At 39.2% G+C, this 23442-nt stretch overlaps 1 protein-coding gene across 1 annotated transcript in view; it reads left to right on the forward strand.

Annotated features, from left to right (window-relative positions):
• Window positions 1-23442, forward strand: part of arid5b (AT-rich interaction domain 5B) — a 73532-nt gene that overhangs the window by 14614 nt on the left and 35476 nt on the right. Inside the window, exon 5 of the mRNA XM_029520914.1 lies at window positions 18135-18365. Coding sequence (XP_029376774.1) covers window positions 18135-18365 — 231 coding nt within the window. The remainder of the gene's footprint in view (window positions 1-18134; window positions 18366-23442) is intronic.

Consider the following 23442-nt stretch of genomic DNA (forward strand, 5'->3'; position numbering starts at 1 on the left):
AGATGAAGGATAACACAAGGCCATACTGCTACTCTTGGAAGCACATAGTATAGGTGTCCCTGAGTCCTGCCCTCACCCATACTATGATCTGTTGCTGGCTCATCCCTCGGTGCTGCGAGGGTCAGGGCTCTCTGAAAAAACATCCTTGATCCTTCATTCATTCATTCATTCATTAATTCATTCATATTCTACTGACGGGCACTGGAGCCAATCCCAGCTCGTATCATGTGGGGGCGGGGTCACCTTGGACAGGTCGCCAGTCTATCACAGGGCCAACAGATAGACAGAGGCCAGCAACCACACACACTCACACTCAGACCTACGCACAATTTAGAGTCAGCAATTAACCCAAACGTGATGTCTTTGGATGGTGGGAGAAAACCAGAGTAACCCGAGGGAACCCACACAGGCACGGGGAGAACATGCAAACAACAAAATATTATAAAATTATTTACCCACCTCCTGACTTTTAATACTATTTTTAAGCAGTTTAAAAGCAAATGTATTACACCATGAAATCATGGTAGTTGGGTATTTGCAGTTATTTGCTTGCTGCCGAGCTGCATATTAAAGCTGTTGTAATTGTGCCATTTGACCCGCTGAATGTTTACAGTGGCTCATGCTAAACTGAGATGGAGGTGCATTCTAGATTAAACATCAAAAAACATTAACATTTTCATAGAATATTCAGCAAATAGTGGTAATGAAGGTTATTTATCATTATTCAAGGAAAGTCATGGTCTTGCCACGGCTCTTTGTTTTATGAAAAGCTGGAAATGTTTTCCGTCCAATAACTCCATCAACATTCAGTCCATTTGGCATGGTTTATTTCAATCAAAATGCACTCTACTGCGAGTTGTACATACACAGAGAACACCATTATGTTTTTGTTTTTTCTATGTTATCCATAATAACAAAATTTTATCCCTGTGGGTGATTTATTTTTGAAGTCCATTACATTTATCTGGTTCTTTCTCTCATCCAAAGCACATTTTTTATTTATTTATTTATTTTTTTGTATGGTAATCAGCAGTCATTCACGGGGAAAGGAAAATCTGAGGATTACACCACCAACCCCGCTATAAAAATTCATTTGTGTATAGTATAGAAGACCTAAACTATTTTACCAGTGTGTACTAATCAAGATCCTATAAGAGCCAACATGAGCCTTATGTTTGAGTTAATCAAATGTTTTTAGCATTGTACTCACTTTTTCTCCTGATGATCTTCGGTATTTTGCCAGAAGGGAAGAATTTGGAATTTCGTGTCCTTTGCTTACTTTGGAAACATGTAAGGGAACATATTCCACAATGGTATGAATACAGTGGGCAAAATATCTTTAAATGCACATATGGATGCCTTACTTTTGTTTCACATTTGCGATTGTGTCCTTTAAAGTTCACGAGAGACAGACATCAATTTTTTAATTATTTTTTTGTTTTTGTTCTTGGAGCTGTTTCACAACCCTCGACAATTAGTTTTAATTTTTTGCAGCTGTGTGCAGCTCTTCGGTTTCCTTTGTGCGTCGCATTTTGCAACAATGGTGTCCATCAACAGCACACTCACAAATCAAAGAGTTTTCCTTTTGAAGTCTGAATACATTTTCCTGATTTTTTTTATTTTATTTTATTTTTTTTTTGGTCTCTCTTCCAGCATGAACGCTCTTCGTACATACAATCTGCTTAGTATTAGTGTGCAGTATGATCTTGGAACGCATTTAAACAGTTCTTAATGTGATCACAGCTAAACGTACATCGGCTGAGCTTCAAGGCGAGCGAGCCAGAGCAATATCATTGCATTTGAAGATTCTTTACAGCCGCGCTTGTTCAGGGGTAGGACTGCTGTATTTCCCGCTGATGCAACATCTGATCTGTATGCCAGGCTTGGCACATATACGCTGAGTTGATATCCCAACAATATTTCAGTCAGAACATTTCAATTTGATGTAGAGGGTAGATTCTGTCCCTTTTCAGAGACTGTTCAGAGCGTCACCGAATGTTTATGCGGGAAGGGACCGGTGATAAGGAAACAGACAGATGCTGTCTTCTTATGGTTGATTTGTCTTGGTGACAATACAGAGCAGTATTTGGGACTTTGAGTCACTATCACACATGAAAATGCTTTATGTTTCGACTGCAACGTGGGAAGGAGTGAGCGCTTTCTTGGAAAAGATAAAGAGAACATGTCATGGTGTTACAAGAGTAATGGTATGTTGTGACTCTGATGGAGAAAGAATGCCATGCTTTTATAAAACACACCACACTGTACTCTTCTATTCAGAATATGTGGCAGATTGTATCGTTTACACTTGTTTGTTTTCTTCTCCTCAAACATATTTGCTTCCCCTTCTGCTTTTCTCTGCAGAACTAATCCTACAAACTGTCCAAAATTTCTTTTGAAGTAATTTAATGGAGTGTTTGTATTGATCATGTTCTTCTCTTACCCCCACCCTGTCCTGCACTGGTATGTTTTTTTTTTTTCCCCCCCCCCCCCCCCCCCCCCCCCCCCCCCCCCCTCTCTCTCTGAGAGCAATGTCTGTGTGTATGTGTATTTGTGTGTGTGTGTGTGTGTGTGTGTGTGTGTGTGTGTTTGGGGGGGGTTATGGCAGTATCTTCTTCATTATGCTCAGACCTGTAGGAGAGAGAATCACAAGCTGTTTTTCCTCACTGATGTGCTCATATCATTAATTCCCTTCTGACTGTGGCCTGGCCGGAAGCCAGAGAATTCTAAATCTGTAAGCAGTAAATTGTGTGCCGGGGTGGAAAAATCTATTAGATGTTTGAGCATGCCTCGAATTTGAATAGGAGAAAGGGAGAGAAAGAAACAGGGAGGGTGAGAGTGAGAGAAAGCAAGGGGGGGGGGGACCACCCAGCACCCCACCACCCCACCACCCCACCACCCCAGCCATATCCTGTTATGGCTCACACCGTAATCAAATTCAGCGTCTTTGGATAGCTATATTCATTAATAATTTGTGTTATTTTATTTCTGGAATGTCGCATAATGTGTTTTTGGGCTTGTGTGAGGGAGGGGGCCAAAGGCTGGTGGATGGTTAAACAATGAGAATGGCCTCAGAGGAAATGAAGAGCTCTGTCTCTCCATTAGTGAGCTCAGAAACAACAGTTGTCTCTCTTCTCTCCATTAGTCAGGTCTGAAACAACAGAGATGCTATTGATGTGACCTCTGCCAGGCATCTTACACAGAACAGGCAGAAAGGAAGCCAGGTTCTTTCATAACGCACCAATTCATCTGCCTCGAAAAGACACCGTGTTGTTTTTATTTCAGACTCATTTTTTTTAATGAAACACTGTAAGGAAACACAGATTGAGTGGTGTTATCTGAAGCTGTGCTGGTTTTAGGAACGTCTCCTCTTTTCTTAAACAAATTGCATGCCAGTTCCAGTTATACTCTGATTCCTGTTTAAGTGTTACCCAACCAGCAGCCATTCTGGAGAGATTTCTATATCTGTCTTTGTCATTATGATGTTCATTTTAAGTATTACAGCAACATTAATATTTCAACATAGACTTGCCTTTTGTACACGTCTCCCTGATATGTTTTTTTTCCCCCTCCCTGACAGTTTCACAGTCTGCTTTCAGATAGATAGACGTGGATGATACTGTGCTGCTCAGTAGGCACTCTACACATCACAGATTGTACAGTTAATAACTCTGCATATTTTATGAGCATGCCACTCCATCTGCTTTATGGATCCATGTAAAACTGTCCACTTCTGGGTATCCTGTTGTGCATGGAACGGACTTGAAGTCAAATCAACATTAAGAAAATCACTCAAGAGGATGTGGCGTCATGAAGAGTGATGGAATTTAACACATTTGTGCAAGTGCTGTGGTTCTTGGAGCCTAATTTGTTTGAGCATTTTCCTTTTTTTATACCACTTCACTGCAACTAAGAGGGAACTATTGTCCTTAAAATATCAGTCTATAAAATATGCATTTTTACAGATTAAACTATTCAGCAGTATTAGCTCCACTTAAATTCAGTTGCAACATCATCTTTCACATTAATGCAATGGAAATAATAATACAACAGCAGCAGAATACTCACAGGAGTGATGTCTCAGCTTTTTCATGCGCATGAACCAACCTACATGCGCTTTTTATTCTGATGTTGTGATTACAATCTTCCAACTTTTCTCCAATCCCCAATACAGAATTTTTACTTGTAATATTTCTTTATTCCAGCATCTTCCAACAGACTGTTAGAAGTCACAACAGGATTACAATGCGATCACATTATCTGGGACAAGTGAATATAGAAACATGGAGATAAATTTCATTTCACACTGACGTCAACAATAAACAAAAGATTTACTGCTTGTGCAGTTCATTCTCGTGAACAAACTCAAACATTTTATCAGTTTATTGTGAGTTGCTAATTTTATGTCATCTTGGCTCCACTTTTTGCTGTCTGATTCAAGACTGACCTGCAAACAATGATAATAATAACTTCACTTCTTAAGTATCTTAGGGAGTGCGTGTGAACATTAAGTGCCCATTTAATTCTACCTCAGCATTCCATTGTTGGAAAAACACTTTCAATAAGTCTGTTGCCAAGGTAAAAATAGCTCATGCAACTGAATATTTGTCATAATCTGTAAAGCAGAACTGATGTAAGAGGGTCACGGCGCCAGGCTGCAGGACATATACTCTACTACACAGTATGGAAGATAGACTTCTAACCTTGTAGGAATAACATAGTGTTCATTTCACAGCAGAGAGGTAATGCATTTTTCCCGCATTGGAAGGTAATTGCAATGGGGGCTTTGATAGAATCCAGACGTGTGTGTGTGTGTGTGTGTGTGTGTGTGTGATGCTCAGACATACTTGCTTGGATACATAAGCACTCTTAATGCTTTTATTAAGCCAAAGAAATACAAATGACATAATTTGTATTTGTAAAATATCTGGGTGCAGATGGTGTAATGTATTTTGGTTTCTTTGTTATATTGACTGCCAGGGGAGTTGGAAGGGGGGCTTTGGCTGCAAACAATAGATCATTGATGCCACTCTGTCCTCTTTCTAAACCTGTCAGTCCATTTCCTTCTTATGTACTGGCCTGAGGATCACTTGGCAAAATGAGAGGCATTGAGCCAGTCTTGTATTTTTTTTTTTTTTTCTTCCCCCCCTCTTAATTTTCCACTCAGCCATAACTCAGGGAAAAGCTGTTGTTTCACACTGTGTCAGAGGATAATATCTAAAGTTAACAATAGCCTAGTCACAGAAACGCTGTAACAGTGTACGTACAATTTTGATTATCTGGCTGAAGATAATTGTTGAATGTGAGAGAAAATAGCTGAGGAGCTAGAGAGTTGCAAGGACAGATAATTATGCAATATAGGACAACATTGTGTCAGTGTTGCACTTTTATGGGGAACAAATCAATTCTAGTTGCATTTCTGATAATTTAAAGCCTCTGTCTTATGACGCACAAGTTGCCACTCATTAAAAGGCTGGATTAATCATACACATCTGACTGATGTTGGTTTCATGTTTCACGCTGGTTTATACTGAGACTCAAACATGAGTTGCAATAAACTTTCGCTCTTTGTCAATGTAACTCACTCACAGGTTCATAGAATACGTACAGAAACATTAAACAACATAACCCCACCCTGTAAATCTGCTCCAAATACAATCCAATAGTATTTGCGCAGGCATCACACCCCTCTGCGAAACAGTCATTTGTTAAACAGCTGTCAGTCAAATGAGTTACACTGCCGTCCAGCTTGTTTGTGGCCGGAATGCCTCCAGTGGCATCCAGTGTTAGCAACTTTTTTTCATGTTCATTTAGAGTTAATAAATCTTTTTTTTTTTTTTAGGTAAAGGAAATATGTTGCATTGGATTAAAGCTTGATATTTATTTACAACTTTTCTTTTCTTTTTTTTTTTTGGGGGGGGGGGGGCATGTGTGGAGAGTTAGGTGTACATTACAAAGTTCCTGTTTGTTTGTATCATTAGTCACACTGACAGCTCTGTCTGGATAAGAAAGATAAAAGTCATAAAGCATTATGAGGAGTAATGAGACACTTTCTTCCCCTCTGTTCTCTGAAAAGATTCATGGAAATAGTTGTTTGTAGGTGAGGAAATTCTATTATTTAAGTAGTTTTGGTTTGGAGGCCAGTTTGAGTGTTTTGATAGCATTTGTGAGTAGATGTAACACATGAGTAGCTCTCTGCCATCTTCATTTTGTCAATAGCTCTCAGAGGGAAAAAAATGGAGATTACTGGTTTACACAACACATAACAGTACTTTGATGGCTTTCAAAAGGTGACCAACAGAAGTATTAAAAAATAGTTTCTCCCACTGCCACTTATAACTCATTTTGAACTAGAATTTACTGCAAATAAGCAATCACCAGAGATATTCTAAAGAGAAATAAGAAACATTTTTGTTTTTTTTGGCAACAGTGACCAGAGAACATAAACTTCTTATCACTGCCAGTAGATATTCTCCACTGAAGTTCTTATCTTTCCTGCGCAACGTGATACAAGCAGTGCCAAACATTGTATGTGCTGCATTACAGTGATTACAGCTCTGTTGCTAAAGCGTCTGAGGTCGTGAGCTGCAATCTGGAATGAATGAACTTCAAGCCAAGCGGGATGCAGTTTATCAGAAATTACCTGCTTGTTTAGCCAGATACTGAGTCTGTCACATGAACAACACAGCGGTCTTGTGAAAACTGTTTGTGCTGGGCTGAGGCAGAAAACTTCAAACAGAGATCATTCGGGCTTGTGGAGAGAAAACAATTGTTAGTGGTTGTTTTCTTCTTTTTTGTGGCACTGTTAGAATGTGTAATCACAGCTAATTGCATGGCTAAGTATGCAAGAGAAAATCCTACAGTTTGCATTTCTGGGATTTGCTTTTGTATCTTCAGTGCGCTTTATATCCATGACAGCACATAAACAAGAAATCTGAACAGATGGCACTGGTTTTTAATGACATATTGCTATGTGTAAAGTCTCCCTTTAAGCCGTAGACTAAAACGTCTCCCCTTGGGGAGCGCACCGCTCTAGTTGTTATCTGCTGCTAACGTCACTCTTTTCTTTGCTAGATTTTCAATTCCTTAAGCTAAATAAATGTAATGTAAATTGAGTATTGTGCTGGATATGATTATTGAAAAGGGTTCCAGTTGGCTTAGCTCAACGGGCTGTTTATTTAAAGCCTTCCTCCTCCGTACAGATCTGACGATAAAGTGAGAGAGGGAGAAAGAGAGGTTCTTATATAATGACTGGAATTTACAATGCTGAATGAGACACCCCCCCCCCCCCCCATCACAGCTTTACCATAGAGAAACATGCCTGTCCCAAATAGCCTTCAGTACACCCCCCCACCCCCACTGCTCTTTCTTTTTGCTTCATTCTTCTACTGAAAACATATCAAAATCAAATCATCTTTTCTCCCTTACATGTTTTACACCCTGAGAAATAAGTCTGAGTTGATAATGAGGGGCCCTTCTTTGAGGAAATACACATGGCAACTTTGATCTAAAATGACATGTGATTCTTTGCCTGACCCAATTCCCAATCTCCTGATAAGACGTTTTTTCTCCCTCCCTCTCCCTCCTTTGCTCTAACCTTCTTGCAGAACTCACTCAAATGGGAACTTACTGTCCTACTAAAGATACATTTAAAGCCAAACATGCCATCCATTTAATTCTGGGGCGGGGGGCTGTCTACTACAGGTTGTTGAGCAGAGGAAACCCCATGTATCTCTCATTCTCTTCTTCGGTGACAACCTCTTAGATCTCTGATCGCAGCTTCTCAAGTGAGTTTGTGTGGGACAGAGCTGTGCGACAAATGAGAGTGGCCGTCATAGCAGATAGAGTATCATCACCTGAGTGTAAAAGCTTTTAGGCTTGTTTGAACCAAGGGGGAGACACAGGGAGGGGTTTCACTTTGTTTTTGTAGTGAAAAGGCAGCCGTATTTCTCCAACCAAATAGTTGATTAAATTTGCTCCCTGTGGTATTTGCACATTTGGGGTTCTTGCAGAGTAGCTTGTTTTTACTCTCAGAATTGACTGCACCATAAGTTGATTGACCCCCAAAACCCAGCAGTAGTCTTTCATTAGTCAGGATGCAGCCGGGGAGCAGACAGCGGACAGCGTTCAGGGCCAATCCATCACTTAACAAAAGGGGATCAACATGGCACAAACCTGTCTTTTCATCTGAAGTGACAACGTGGCCTCTAACCTTGTAGTAATCCCGGTTTCAGTTTTCCTTCCTCATGACTATGATCATTTGGAGGGGGCCAAATCTATGTATAATTTCTTCTCAGACACAAAAAGGACCCATTGGGGCTTTCTGATAGTTCATTTGTTACAAGGCCCCCTTGTTTTTTTGATAGTCGAAGGAACCAATTTGGGTTTTTGACAAGGAGCCCCTCTGAATAATTCCTTCATGTATTACAGGACCTATTAAATGCAAACTTTTCAATCTGGCAATCAATAAGGCAGGCAGCTTTCCCTGGCCCATTGCCAGACACATTAGGGCTGCGAGCGATGGTTGCTAGGGAGCTGAGCCTGCTCAGGGGAAAGAATGTTTAATGTAATAGAATCACATAAATCAACTGGAGGAAAGTGCTTGTGTTGTTTCTCTTCTTCTCTTCTCTTCTCTTCTCTCTCTTCTCAGGGTAACTGAAAACATTTAATATGGGTGTGTGTTTTTGAAAATGTGGTCCCACACGACCCCCCCTCCCCACCGCCGTCAACCACAAGAACATCTGGGATTGAATTAAACTGAGGGAAGTTGAAAATTCTTCGTGTTCTGTGTGTTAGTGTGTGTACACTGCTTACAAGGGTGACTTCTAGTGCGTGTGCATGTGTGTGCGCTCGTCTGCTGTATGCATATTTGTGTCCTCAATCGTTGTGCTGCACCCTTGAATAAATTGAGGTGAAAATTATATAAACGTTTTAGGATTTTTTTTATTTTTTTTTCTTCCTCTATCACAGGCCACTGCCCCACCCTGCTGAAATGAATAAGGCACTTTAGTGCTTTACTATAATTAAGAACAGGAGCCAGCATGCTCAGAGGGCTCTCCTTCTCTCTCTTTGTATCACTCTGTGTGTTACTTTGCCTAACTGTACAATTTCAATAGTGCATTTCCTCTGGGTGTTTTTGCCCTTTCGAGAGAATATATGATTCTCGTAGAAGAATTAACACACAGATGTGGTCTGTACTGTAAATATCCCCTCTAGGCACTCTCGGTTTATGGTTATATTTTCAAAACTAGATGTAATAAATTGTTGATGATACACAGCAGCCGGTCAGCTGTTGCCTAAACCACTTCTATAGCTTTCTGTAATTTCATTATGTCTCAAACATCCACATTTAACCATAATGATGTGAAATGCACTGCTACTGGGCCACTCGTCTTCACTTGTTTATTGGTCTGAAATTGCTCCTTGGTTTGACAGATAAACAGTTGCTTACAATAAACAAATGGAGAAAAAATGTACTTATTTAAATATATTTGAAACTTCAATAAATGAACATTAGATTCTCATCCTAGCAATCAATCATGGAAATGTGTTATGTATGTATATCAGTTGTTATTGTTTTACAAAATAAAGTTGTTTAAATTAATGATTTGCAGAAAAAAAATGTTTAAAAACAGCTTGAATGATAGATAAATATTAAAACAGATGCATTTTAGGAAACATTTGCCTCTTTAGACTCTCAGCAGCCACAGAGCAACACCAGCAGTAATTCTGAGCAATGTCTCTAGACGCCCGTTGAATGTTTTTCACTTGTCTTGAGCTCTTTTTTGTTCTCCACCAAAGCATGAGAAAAATACCTAATATGCTGTTTGGTGGTGAAAAAGTAGTGTGCAATTGCTGTTGCAAACAGCTGCCTGCTGATTGCTGCTGGAAATGAGGTTACTGAAAGCAGTAAGAGTGAACCAAAACAGTTAACCTGTCGGCCATAAAACCACAACAATGAAAAGATGATGAGGGGAATAACAGAGTTAGGTGAGGTCTCATTGCGACTCTTCCAGCAACTCTTTTCTGAATACACATGGTCATTTGATCCATTGTTAATGTAAAATATTGATGAATGCACAGGACAGGGCTTTGTCTGATGTAATACCTAACAGAGGAGAGCTAATTGGCCTGATCACCAGTTTTATTATTTATGTGTGACGTGAGGAACAAATGAAAATGAATGTGATACGTGGAAATGACTTCTTAACAATAGTCTGATGTTTATTCCGGTGACCAGCTCAATTTGATAAACAGAAGGTTGTTTGTAGGTGGAATATCATTTTAAATGGATGAATGTTTGTTGTGCGCACTGTGTGTGTGTGTGTGAGAGAGAGACTGTGGGTTTGTGTACACTAGTGCAGCTTGCATCTAATATGATGAACAGGGGATGAGGAGTCACTTTGTGTGACTGGGATGATGTTAGTGACGATGGATGCTGAGTCATTTACAAACACACTATGTTCCTCTATGGAGATCTATAAAATATATTTGTATAAGTTTAAGTATTATTGGAGCTTTGCTCTCATTGATCAAAATAGAATAGAGAGATACGTAGTAACACATTGTGTGATGACTTCGTTTTACCCCAGTATAGTGATTTATTGATGCCGCATCCTGTGTGTGATTAATGTGGTTTTGTTTACAGCACAGACTATCTTGTAATTAGCTAAATGTTCTAGCACATTTTGTTTTATCCAAGATGGTGTAGTCATTCACAGATTGGGCGAGTGGTGAATCATGCAAATTCGGTAAATTTATTTTATTGTTTTATGTAATTCCATCTTCTCAGAAAACACCAGGTTGCCTCTAGTGCGAGTGCGTCATTTCCATTTGCTGTCAATGACAGATGCTGTTCTCGCTATATATATTTGGTCGGGTTTCAATAACATGAAACCAATAGTCCAATCGAGTGCCTGCTGCTATATGGCCCCCTATCAGTGTCGTGTCCCGTCATTGAGAAGTGTGAGATAAAGGGAGAGAGAGGGAAGAGACAGATGAATCAGAGATGTGTTATATATTATGAGGTTAAATGGAAACAGGGCAACATCAGAGATCAATACAGAGCACGGAGCAGAAAGGCCTGCAGGATGGAGAGAGAATACCAAGCAACAACCTTTTACTCTCTCTTTAACTCCCTCCTTCTCTGTCATCTCTCCATCTTTTTTTCACTAGTTCTTTGTGCCTATTATTAAAAGCTTTTGGACTTGCCCTGGTGTTACAACTCATGTTTAAAAAAAAAAAAAAAAAAAAAAAAAAGTGAAAGTGACAATTTTGGCTGGCCATTTCTCTCCAACCCCACAAAAGCAGCAGGGGGATCCAGAAGATTCCTTGGCCGAGCAGATAATGTGGAAATGTTGACAACAGCAAATTTGAGACAAGTGATTTAAGGGCTACAGTGTGTGACAGAGAGCAAGCACGAGAGTAATGGTTTTCTGCTTTTTCCTGCTTGTCAGTGACAAGAGAAATGAGCACACTTGCCTGAGAGATCTTGTCAGAGCTTGTGGGCAGTTTGAATATTTTTAAGCTTGGGTGAATGTAAATGACACAGTTTACTTGAGTCACATTTGGTTTTTAATTAGCCAGCGCAGATCTGCTTTCAACTGTCACCAGCCCTCATATTACGATGGTGTTTTATTTCCAACTTTCAAAGCCACTGCAAAAATTGTCTACTGAAAGCAAAAGATCTGTCCTTTTTTTTTCTGTGTCAAAATTCAATGTTATCAGTGATGTTTCATCTAACATAATATTTATTCACACAGGGAAACAGCTGCTTCACCCACAATGCAATTTTGGTTATAACAAGTAATTTATTCTGCTTGTTATAGAAGGACAAATTATTCTTTAATTCTTTAATATATTATCAGAGCTTGTTCTCATCAAACCTATTTCCACTCCTGTTTTTCTCATACATTACTCTCTCTACATTGCTCTGCAGTCTCCTTACTTCCCTTTTTCTCTGAACGGCTTTTCTCAGAGGAAGAATTGCTTCACTGGAAATTTTATATCAAATATCAGATCACTGCAATTCATATAAATTTGCCATATATATGAACCAAAAATTGTGCACATGCATGACAGCATGTTGCTTTTACCTTTGGCGTAGATTGAGGTCTGTGTTTTTACTGTTTCCTGCCAGCCACGGTAGCTAATGACTTTCCCAGTCTGCTGTGGACTGCAGCAGTGTCGTTTACAATGGAGCCTGATACATTCATACAATATTCCTACTTTAATATGTTCTAGAGGACTATTATGTTCCTTTTTGAAGATCTGGCCCATTAAACCTTAAACATAACAAACTTTCATCAACATACTTCATTGTCACATTCTCCTGTGGTTTCATTCACGTCAGCAAATAATTGAGCGTAAAATGTTCTTTACAATTCAAGCCAGTGTGTTTATTTTAAGATATTTAACTGAGGATATTTGACATTCTCCTAAAAGAAGTAGCGACCTTCACATTAGATAAACTGGAAACAGTGAAACAATAAGTCAGTTGAAAATAATTGTTTCAGCACTAGTTTCATTTCACGTTAGCAGGGTAAGAATATCAACTTACACAAACTTGAAACCAGCCATGCATTTGTGAGTGATTTGTCTGTTTTGAAATGCATCAACATGCTTGAGGGGAAATTCAAGAAAGAAAAGTCAGCTGCTGAAATCATCTCAAGGCTTTTTGAGGGGAATCAGATTTTGGAGGACAAGCAGGAAGCAGGCACAGATGTTGTGAAAAGGACGATATGGGTTTGGCATTTAAAAAGTTGCTTTTTGGCAGGCGGTGCTCGAATTTTCCTGTTTCCTTTAACGCGGCACCAAATGTATTATTAGCAACTTAAAAGTCTCTGTAAGGCATTTTGCTCTGAATAGAAAACAGTGGCTGCCTGGAAGCCAGGAAATCAGTCCAATTAAAACCAGCACGATGATCCTTTTCTTTTTTAGCAGTTATTTTATTTCACATTTTCAAATCAGTAAGTATAAAAATGAAAGCCTTTGTTCAGTGTTTGTGCATTGTTCCCCATCTCTGCTTGTAAAGGTTTTGATTAAAAGAGGTGCTGGAAGAACAATATTGCTCAATGATGTTTGTATGTTTTTGTCTTCTGAAAGTCAACAGATACAGCATTCTCTGCCTTCACTTCCCTTTCATTTGTATGGCATCTGTTGTATCCCCTGGGTCATGATTCATAGCTACAAGCACAATCCTATAAAACCACAGCGGTAACATACAGCAATGATTCATTGCACAGTTCCTTAAACACCTGACACACTAATATTTCTTTGAAAAAGACACTGAAAGTAAGAAATGCCCAGTAGTGTGTTTTCTGGTTAATATAATTTTAAGATATTCAAAGACTGAAGTGATTCTAACAGACCATTTCATATAATTGTCTCCCTGACAACAGGGGCTGGATAGCTCAAATCGCAAGTTGAACATACAGTTTAATCATCAGACACTTCAATAGGTTTGGATTCTCTCCTCTCATAGTGTAGCGCCCACGTCTCAAAAAAGGAAAGAAAAAAAGTGAATATTAAAACTCGTTTAGTCGAGCTTCTTTAATCTCGGGGATGTTAGTATGATCAGCTCTGTCATGTCACCTCGAGACACAGTCAAACTGATCCAAGCCTCCTTCACGTCCTGGCTACATTATTGTAATGTACTTCTTAGTTGAAGAAGTCAGGCAGCCATGAAGCGTCGACAGCTTGAATGAAAAAGTGCAAGAAATAAGAATTACCTGTGACAACTTCACACCTCCATTTGCCTCTGTTAATAGACAAATGTGTATTTTAGAATCTATTTTTAAATGACTTTACAGTAGTTTTTTTATTTTTATTATTATTTTTTTTTATGTCCTTGTAGTACTACAGGTAAAGCGGGTACTATTTCTGTTTTTGGCTCCCGAACTGTATCCAGTGGTCATGTGCCTGTCCATTTATGTGACAGCTGACATCTCATAACCAGTTTTGTGTCTGTATCTGATCATGTGTCAAGCATCTGTTTGTATCTCTTCCCCTTTTGTTTGTTAATGAGCCAAAGATGATAAAGTAAAATGCAGATTAAGGGGGAACTTCTGCACTTTAGAACTGAATTAATACAAAGCTGGGGGACTAAAAAAGGATTGGAAAAAAGAAAAAAGAAAAACTTGAAGCAACAGGGGACAGAATATTCTGATTTTTAATCCCCAGGATGAGTCAAGCTCCAAATACACCAGCTCCTACATAAAGAAATTGGATAGCATCTCTTAGTGGGGCTCTCTTGGCTCGTAAACCCCTGTGTCTGTTATAATCCATGCCCAATCCATCCTTTCTGGTATGAATTTGTATTGTGCCAGGTTATTTTTGGCTAGCGCCTCCAGAACCACAAAAGCCATTACACAACTTATATTACTAACCATGACAGACATGAGACACAGATCATGAAATGCAGAGTCATAAATATACCACTTAACTGTTAGTGTGCTTCCTCGGTTCACTATCTGTTGTACTGCAATAGAATTTAGTGAGTGCTGCTCTGACTGTAACGTCAGCTGTCCTGTAGAGCAGCTCTGACCCCAACACTATTGTTGTTTACGAGGTCAGGAGCTTTACAGCGTGTTCTGAAAATAATCTGCCGCACCACAGCTGTTTGATCAACAGGCTTTACTTCCGCCAGGAGAGGACAAGACAGACAGTGGGACAAATGGTAGAGAGATCCAGAGAGAGTGTGAGAGAGAGGAACAAATTGCATAATGTTCTCACTGTGTCTTCCAGTTCTCCGGTGTTCCAGCCACAGCCCGAACCAATTAGAAACCTTGCGTACAGATAAGGACGTCCTTTATTCTGAAAGGTCAGGCTGTTAGAACAAAATGAATTTTTAAAGTCTATATACACTCAATGTACATTACACACACTGACACCCACACCCACACCCACCCACCTCCACCCACCCACACACACACACACACACACACACACACACACAGACATGCATACTTTGCAACGCCTTTGTACCATTATTAATGCCCTTCAGCTCTCTCTCCAAATTGAATCTAATCAAGTGAAATGCTGTGAGGGTCCTCAGGAGAAAGAGCAGGTCTGACGGTGACCGCTTACAATAAAATCTCTGACATTTGGAAACAAAGCCTGCCCCACCTCTGAGCTGTAATTGCATACGACAACTGCTGCAATCTTTGATGAATGTGTGCATCCGCAATGTGATATGCACGTGCAAATTTGCAGCAATATGTGTGTTTATGCGTCTGGGGCTTTGTTGTTCCTACCTCCACATATGCGGTGTGTGTGTGCGTGTGTGTGTGTGTGTGCGTGCTGGTTGAATGGCTTTAATAATTTCTTTTGAAGTGGTCGTCATATTTGAGTACAGTGGAACTAATTGTGCTGATTGTTGGGAATGCAGCTGCTGTAAATATGTTATGAATTCTGTCCTTAGTGCCCTATTAATGCTGCACATCTCAGTGATTTTTTTTTTTTTTTTTTTTTTTTATCAGCTCCCAGTTTGTTGGAATAAATAATAATAAGGAAAATTAGACTTTTAAAATCAGCCTGTTAAAACTGACTTTACATCAAGGTGAAATGCTCCCTAGTTAGCCTCAGCTAAAATATTAACTTACCAGCAGAAATTCCCATGAATGCCCTGTCCAATGGCTTTGTAAGAGCGGACAGCATGGTTAATAATTCATATGAAAATCATGTTTCAAACTGCCTGACTCCACTCCATCAACTGTTGAACTGTGTAGTCAGCTTTGTAAGTTGGGAAAATATTAGCTCTTCTTTTCAGGCAACGATCTATAAGAGTGAGAGAACAAATCATGACATTGACTGAAGCCTTCAGGAATAATGCACACGCTTAGTTTGTCTCTGCTGAGGTCATGAGTCTTATCAGAATCGCTGTTATGGTCTCATTTTCAGATTAATACTAATGAAAGCTTTGGACCCGAGACATCTTAGTTGATAGTTTCAAGTCGTGTCAGGTTTAAGCTCCTTAAATGTGAATATTTCCTTTCTTTGTTGTCTCCAATATCAAACTAAAGAGGAGGTAATGACTGTGAAATATTTTTTTAATTTTCTGGCAATTTATACACAAAAAAATCATTCAATGATTTATCATCTTTGATGAATCATTTATTGATCAAGGACATATCAATAATGAAAAGCTTTATAGGTAGATGAAACTAATCTGCTTTAGTTACTGCAACATAATCAAAGTATCATCTCTTGAAATTAGGAAGTGTCGAATATTTACGTTTACTTCACTGATTCCTTTGTCTACCCAGCTCCATTCTTGGGTGCATCAAAAATATTAATTGGACATATAATTAGTTATAGATTATTATATGTCTGTTATTTGGGTGGAGTGGCGGTATGTTTAGTTAAAATGAAGGTTAACAAAATAGATAATATAACATAAAGATTCTCAGACATGATGAATAAAACACATTTAATACAATGGGTAGTCTGCTGGTTCAGTTTGTGTGGTAGAGGCAGATATTCATGACAAATGATGTATTGTTATATGAATGGGAATACTTCAGAGCACTAAGTTTATCTTTATATGTATAAATATCTGCAACCTGCACATATTGGAATTTTGTAAAAAATGTTTGAAATATTGTGTGTGCTGTGTTTAGTTGCCCATCATAACAGCATATTTTTGCAGTAACTACTAAGCAGCCTGTTTATGCTACTTTTGTTATCCTAAAATGAAAGTATTTTGGTGCAGGCTGAAATTTCTTTAGAATAATTTGATGGACAGCAATGAATTTTTTTTCCACTAATATTCAAATTCTCCAAAGGATGAAATGCAAAAAACCTGATCCAGTAACACTCATCTACCACTTCACCATCTGCAGAAGTCCAGATTCCTGTTTATCCAGTACTTTGGTTTATGAGTGTGTGTGTGTGTGTGTGTGTATTAGAAAATCTGCACCCAAAACAGCCCTGTAAAACTTTATACATATTGACAACATCATATTTAACACAAAGCAAAGTTCTACTTTGACAACAACCTCACAGAGCTGTCAGCACAACTGTTTCCTGACACGGCTTCAGTGTAATATTGGCTGTTTGATTTGTCTATCAGTATATCCTCCTGGCTTTCATGGCACTTTATTGTTTTATTTCAGGCTTTATTTCCTGTCTATGGGGCTCTTCACATAATGGAAAAGATTTCTTTGCCAGTTAGCTGTCACAGGTGTTAAGGCATTAATCAACCTTACACCCGTTAGTGGAATACTAATAGTATAGTTACATGAATAACAACACTGACAATGTCATGGTGCATGTTTTTTTTTTTTTTTTTAACTGAGATTTGCTATCATGTAGCTGGGCCAGATTAGTTGTTATTGCTGAGTTTCTCACCTTTTCCTCAGCAGGTATCAATAGATTCATACTTTTAGATGGTTGTAGATTACAAGGTCAGCAGGAGACACACATGCATGCTTATTTTGTCTTGCTTCTGGGAACTTGGAACTGGCTTGTTAAAAAGAAAAAACACAGCCAAACAAAAAAAGTGAGCATCCATCTAGTTTTTCTTGAACCTCACCTTGTCACACTTGCATGTAATGCATCTCAAACATGCAGCCCAACCACACATATTATATGCAAAGGAGATACAAATGCTTAGTTAAAATGAAGAACGAACATGAGAATTTGCAATGACGCAATAAAAAGTCAGAGTGAAACAGGAGTATCAAAGCATGCTACTTCCTCAATGCATTACATTTCTTAATATGCAAAGTCATTGTGAGACTATAAAGTAGCAGGAGAGAACAATTCCAAAAAAAACAATGCATTTTTTACTACTACTTAAAAAACACTATTCCACATATGACAGAAAATATTGCAGTGTAAAGAAAATGTAGAGAAGTGAAAAGAACACATTCACAGTACAATGGCAGCAGATAAGTCCGAACATAACCGCAGCCAAAGAATGATGTATGAGCGATACTAAAGTAATAAAATATGAACAGAAATGGAGTGAATGTGTCCTGTAAAATGAAATGGTGCCATTCTCAAATCTTGCAGGAGCACTTGAGAAACAAAATTTCCTCTGTTTTCCCTTTAAAGGATTCCCGACTCAGTGTTGAATCAAACTCACCTCTGAGGACCTAAACGTCTGTCTGTATTCTCTGTGTGTTTTTCAGGCCAGGAGGAGGATGGGCGGAAGGTGCTGGTCCTCAGTTACCCACAGTATTGCCGTTACCGTTCAGTTTTGGCACGGCTCAGAGAGCAGCCATCCTCTCTGCTCATTGACCACACGGTGCTGGCACTGGGCGGCATTGCTGCGTTGGGTGGGAGCACGAGGATCCTATACTGTCGTGACACCTTCGACCACCCCGCCCTGCTACAGAATGAGAGCATCTGTGACGAATTTGGTGAGTGCGGCAGCTGTGGATTTAATTGTAGCCTTTAGAGGTATTATCATATTATCTCATGTGAAATGCTAACAGGCGTTATAGTGACGTTGGTTTATGGTGTTCAGAGTGTTACACATGGCCCCCTGAAACATCAACCTCTTCACGTTCCGAGCTCTGCAATGCAAGTGTCCACTTAGAAGTCATTCTCACAGTACACTTTAGCTCAAACTTTCAATTATCAGATTTTGGCTTCCCAGACCATTTGTTCAAATCTGCTTTTAGTGGAAAATGGACAGTGGGACTTTTGGTTCCAAGTGATTTCATTCTATTGTGTGAAATTCTAAAAAATAAACCAGTCCATTTAAAAATGTTAATTTGTGTAAGGGCTGCTTGTCAAAAGCCAGACTATGAAAGGGTAAAAAAGGTAAGCGACACTATTATTTGGGCTCCAAAGGCAAATATACCTGCTGTCTGGTGAAAATATGGAGCTGGAAAAAACAACAGCTGCTCTGTTTAAGATGATGCATTTCTCACATAATCCAGTGGAACTGCACTTTCTGTGCAGTTATTTTATTTAATGTCAAAGTCAGTTTACAGCCAAAGGGGAATACTAGTACAAACAGCTTGTGACAACTTTTTTTGACAAAACTTTTTGATGTTACCTGAGTTGTGCTGTTGTGTTAGAAAGAACTGACCTCCCTGGACTCTTTAACGTGCTCCTCATCCCTGCTTGAAGCTAAGGCTACATTACATTAGCGACAAGCAACGCACACCTGAATCTCCTGGTGGTCAGGCTTCATTTCATGACGTAGACAAAAATTGACTAGGTTAAAAAGACATTTTTTCTGACTTTGCTGAGCAAATTATAAAAAAAAAAAAATAGCCAAATAAGTAAAGTAAAAAAATTTACTGGACATTTTCTAAACAGTCCTCAAACTCATTACGCTTTTATGACACCTTCTGCTTGGCATAGTCGTAAAAAGTGCAGTGTTAATCATCACGAGGAAGTGTGTAGCTGCTGTAATTCAGATTTGTTTAAAGATTATTAGCTTATGTGCCATGGTTTTGTTTCCGTCATCTCTCCCTTGTTTATGTTGCAATCTGCTTCTGCTCATTTTGACCTTTTGTTACTCCAGTGAATTAAAGCCGTCTAAACCATTTTCTCTAGTACTAGAAGTGAAATTCTATACAATACAGCTGATCATCGCTTTAAAAAAAAATGTTTTCAATACATTTTTCATTTAGAGCTGGAAATATTTCCCCCCATGGGGTCTTTTATTTTACAAACACAGGCAAGCGCCATTGAAACACAGTCACCGGTTCCTCTGTCATGTGATTCCAGTGAGGTATTTCTGAGTGTTTGAACATGTCTATTTGCCATTCACTGTGCTTTCCCTGCTGCTCCTGAACCCAGGCATTTTATTAACCCCGATCTGTGCTAAGACAAAGGAAGAATGGTGATTCATCTCTTTATATTTCCTGTGTTCGGTAGCACAGTGGAACTCGGTGGGCTCTTGTGCAACATCAGTTTGACATTCACTGTAACAGCTCTACTGGTCAGAAGTCATTGTTTTTCTTTTCCTGTAAATTTACCAGTAGGTAATTGCATTTTAAGAGCACAGCAGAGGTGAGACCAGAAGGGAAAACGGTTTTAGGCATAGGAAAATAAGTTATGAATAGTAACGCTAACATCCTGTGGCTGCTGTTGCTCATTCACTTGGCGCAATAATGCCATTCCACTGTGAGCCACATTTAAGCTAAAGGTTTATTTTCAGAGCCTAAGGGAGTTCTACTTTTTTTTTATTTTTGGACTAAGATATTTGATGTTATTCACATGAAGGTTTACTAGGTTTGAAGCAGGTTTTTATTTCTGCTTGAATTGCTGCTAGGAGACTTGTTTGTGATTTGTTTCAAAACAGCCATGCTAAGTAATTTCCATCATTCTGCCAAGCGAAGTAAGGCCTCAAGGGCGTCTTACTTTTGGGCACAAACACAGAGATGAATGCTTTTGCACATATGTATGAAGAAACAGCTGCTGAGTAAAGTTATGCCATTTATGGGATCCATATGAAAAGGCAGCTATAAATGCCATTAAATCCACCTTTATTAGGATATATACCAGCACTGTGGACATGTAAGAAGTAATACTGGGCACAGCTGTGAAATATTAAAAAGTAAAAAAGAAATTGATCTGGGGAACTATTTTAGGACTCTCTTCTGTGCTTTCCTCAATGCTAATTCTGACCTTTTGGATCCAGCCAAATCTGCTGTGGCAGCTTTAATAGCAGTCTGTCTTCATTCATTCATTCATCTTCTAACGCTTATCCATTTCTGGGTCGCGGGGGGTGCTGGAGCCAATCCCAGCTTTCATTGAGTGAGGGCGGAGTAAACCCTGGACAGGTCGCCAGTCCATCACAGGGCCAACACACAGACCAACAACCACTCACACTCTCACTCAGACCTATGGACAATTTAGAGCCACCAGTTAACCTAAACATGATGTCTTTGGGCGGTAGAGAGATGGAGAGAACATGCAAACTCCACACAGAGTGTCCCCAGGCCAAGGAACCAAACCTGCAACCTTCTTATTGTGGGGCAACAGCACTAACCACTATGTCGCCGTGCTGCCCGCAGTCCGTCTTGTCTAGGTTTATTCATGAAAATGTACCAGACAAGCAGGGCACAGATAAAAAAAAATGTAACAAGTGTTATTGCAGTGTTACAGTAAGCCTGTGAACCTGTGAAGCCTAACCTTTGTCATCAGATGAGAACAGTGATGAAATTCAGTCTATTTTTGGTAGACCGGTAGTAGATTTAACACTACAGAAGGTGCACGTATATCAGATGAGATAATGAGATAATAATGATATATTTATTGTATAATCAGCATCAGGTTTACAAATGATATATTCAGGTTTATCAGTATTCAGCGAGTATTCTGTTTGTCTGGCTTTGACCTCCTCAGTATTTGCTCTGACTTTTACTCGATGATGTAAGATCCTTCTTGTTATGAGTGTGTTAGTCGTAGAAGACGGTGCTTTATCGAGCTCCATCTATGTTCTTGGTGCTCTGTTTTCTGGCATTCTTTTTTTTTTTTTTCCCCTTCATCCACGTCATTGTTGGCATCCTTTTGTTTGTGAAGCAGCTTGAACAAAACTGCAGTTGCATCAGTTACCAAATCTTCAGTCCTGTGATCCATATTCATGTTCAGCATTGCCTGTCACCCCTGCAGCTGCTTCCCTCATGGGCAATGAAACAGTTTTTGTTTATAATTATCATGCATTCTCTGCCAGCATGGATTGATTATACCCGTGCCACTTTGTGTCCCCAATTTAATTTCTTGCCAGGAGGAATGTAATATCGCTACAACACAATCGCAGGAATAAAAGTTTATGCCGAAAAAAACATATTGGTACAAATCTGCTTTCGCTGCTGAATGAAAAACAAGGTCTTTTATAATTCTTAGAATAAAGAGGCAGTTACATACTCAACTGTACTATCATAACATTGGCACTATTGAGGTTTCTGTTCTGTGAGAAGAAGAGAGAAAGAGTGAGTGGGCCGGGCCTCTGCAGCACTGAATGACAGTTGATAAGGTTCAAGGTTTTGTTATTAGCTGGCATAGATCTGTTGAGGATTACTCAGATTCATTTGGCAGGGATATTATGTGTGCTATAAAGCAATAACATAAACATTTGTAAAGTTGACACAGAGGTGCCGTATATGATATATTTAAACAAGATGTGCATCGCAGAGCTGCTGAGCACCCTGACAGCTGCTCATTTGGGCGTTTGTGAAGGAAAATATTATGACCAACATTTTTCCAATTTCTCTGATTCTGAAGTTTGTGCTCCCAAACTCCTGACCCTCCTCTCCACTCCATTCCTGCTCTAGTCCCCGTCCCCTCCTCCTATCAGAAACCTAACACCCCTTGTGAGCACATTGCTTAAATCAACAGCATTTTGAAAGTTAGTGAGGCAATCATGTTTGAGGCAAAGCAGTGGAGTAGAGCTGCCCCCCCCCCCACCCTATCCTTGCTTAGATTCCCCAAGTCTCTTTCCTTTGCACAAAAAAACCACATATTTCACAGTCAGCTCAGTTTGTTTTGTTTGAAATGTCTCACTTCAATGGTTTGATTTTTATTAAAAAGAAACATTTTCTGTGGAATCCTTCGGAATCTGTTTCTATAATCCTCCAGGGTGGGATGAGTATAACAAATACTTTATAGCTTCAACCTATTAACAATGTCCAGATGTGCTGATCATAAGCAGAGTTTAACTCTATATTTGGAAAGTGCTCTGTGTGTGATAGTTTTGTACACCAGCAGTTACATTTGATGGCGCTTTGTGAATATTTACATTGCTGATTTCCTGTTTGTTCCAACGTCTTTTCAATAACACTGATACTGAAAGTTAAACGGTGTTATAGAAGAACAAATGAGGGAAACTAAAATCTGAAAAGCATAATAAACTCTAACCACTGTAGCTTTAGATAATATCTTTAAAAAAAAAAAAAAAACAACTCATTCCCGCCTGCTTGATTGGGTTGGGTCAACGAACAGTATGATGTCATTGTTTCCACAACTTGAACCACTTTCTTGCTTGCTCTTTAAACATAAAATCAGATTAGATGAAATATGCATACGCCAGTATCATCCCATGACAGCCCCGTCTGTTAATGTAATAGGCAAATTGCTTGCTAAGCTCATGTTTTCCCATCTCCACTGCAGATCTGTGTTAACCATGCACATTAATTTTTCATCATCCATATGTCATAGCATACAGAGGCCATAGAGTAGGAATTTAGAGGAGAAAAGAGCACATGTTGTTGCCTTATATTCAGATTTTATAATCAGGACAAGTAGTGAGCATTCAGACGGAGACAGCTATTACAGTTCACTGTCATGTACCAACATATCTGTGAAATTAAGCTTTTACAAGAAATGAAAACATACACATTTTAAGGGTGGAATCACGCAACATGCCAAACTGCACAAATGGCATTAATACACTGTGATCAGGGTGTGTCATTGTGTTATTGCTGTATGATCAGACAGGATTAATGCCACCATGCTATTTTAACCAAAAGCAATGTC

This window comes from Echeneis naucrates, chromosome 15 (genome assembly GCF_900963305.1).
Source record: "Echeneis naucrates chromosome 15, fEcheNa1.1, whole genome shotgun sequence".
NCBI lineage: Eukaryota > Metazoa > Chordata > Actinopteri > Carangiformes > Echeneidae > Echeneis > Echeneis naucrates.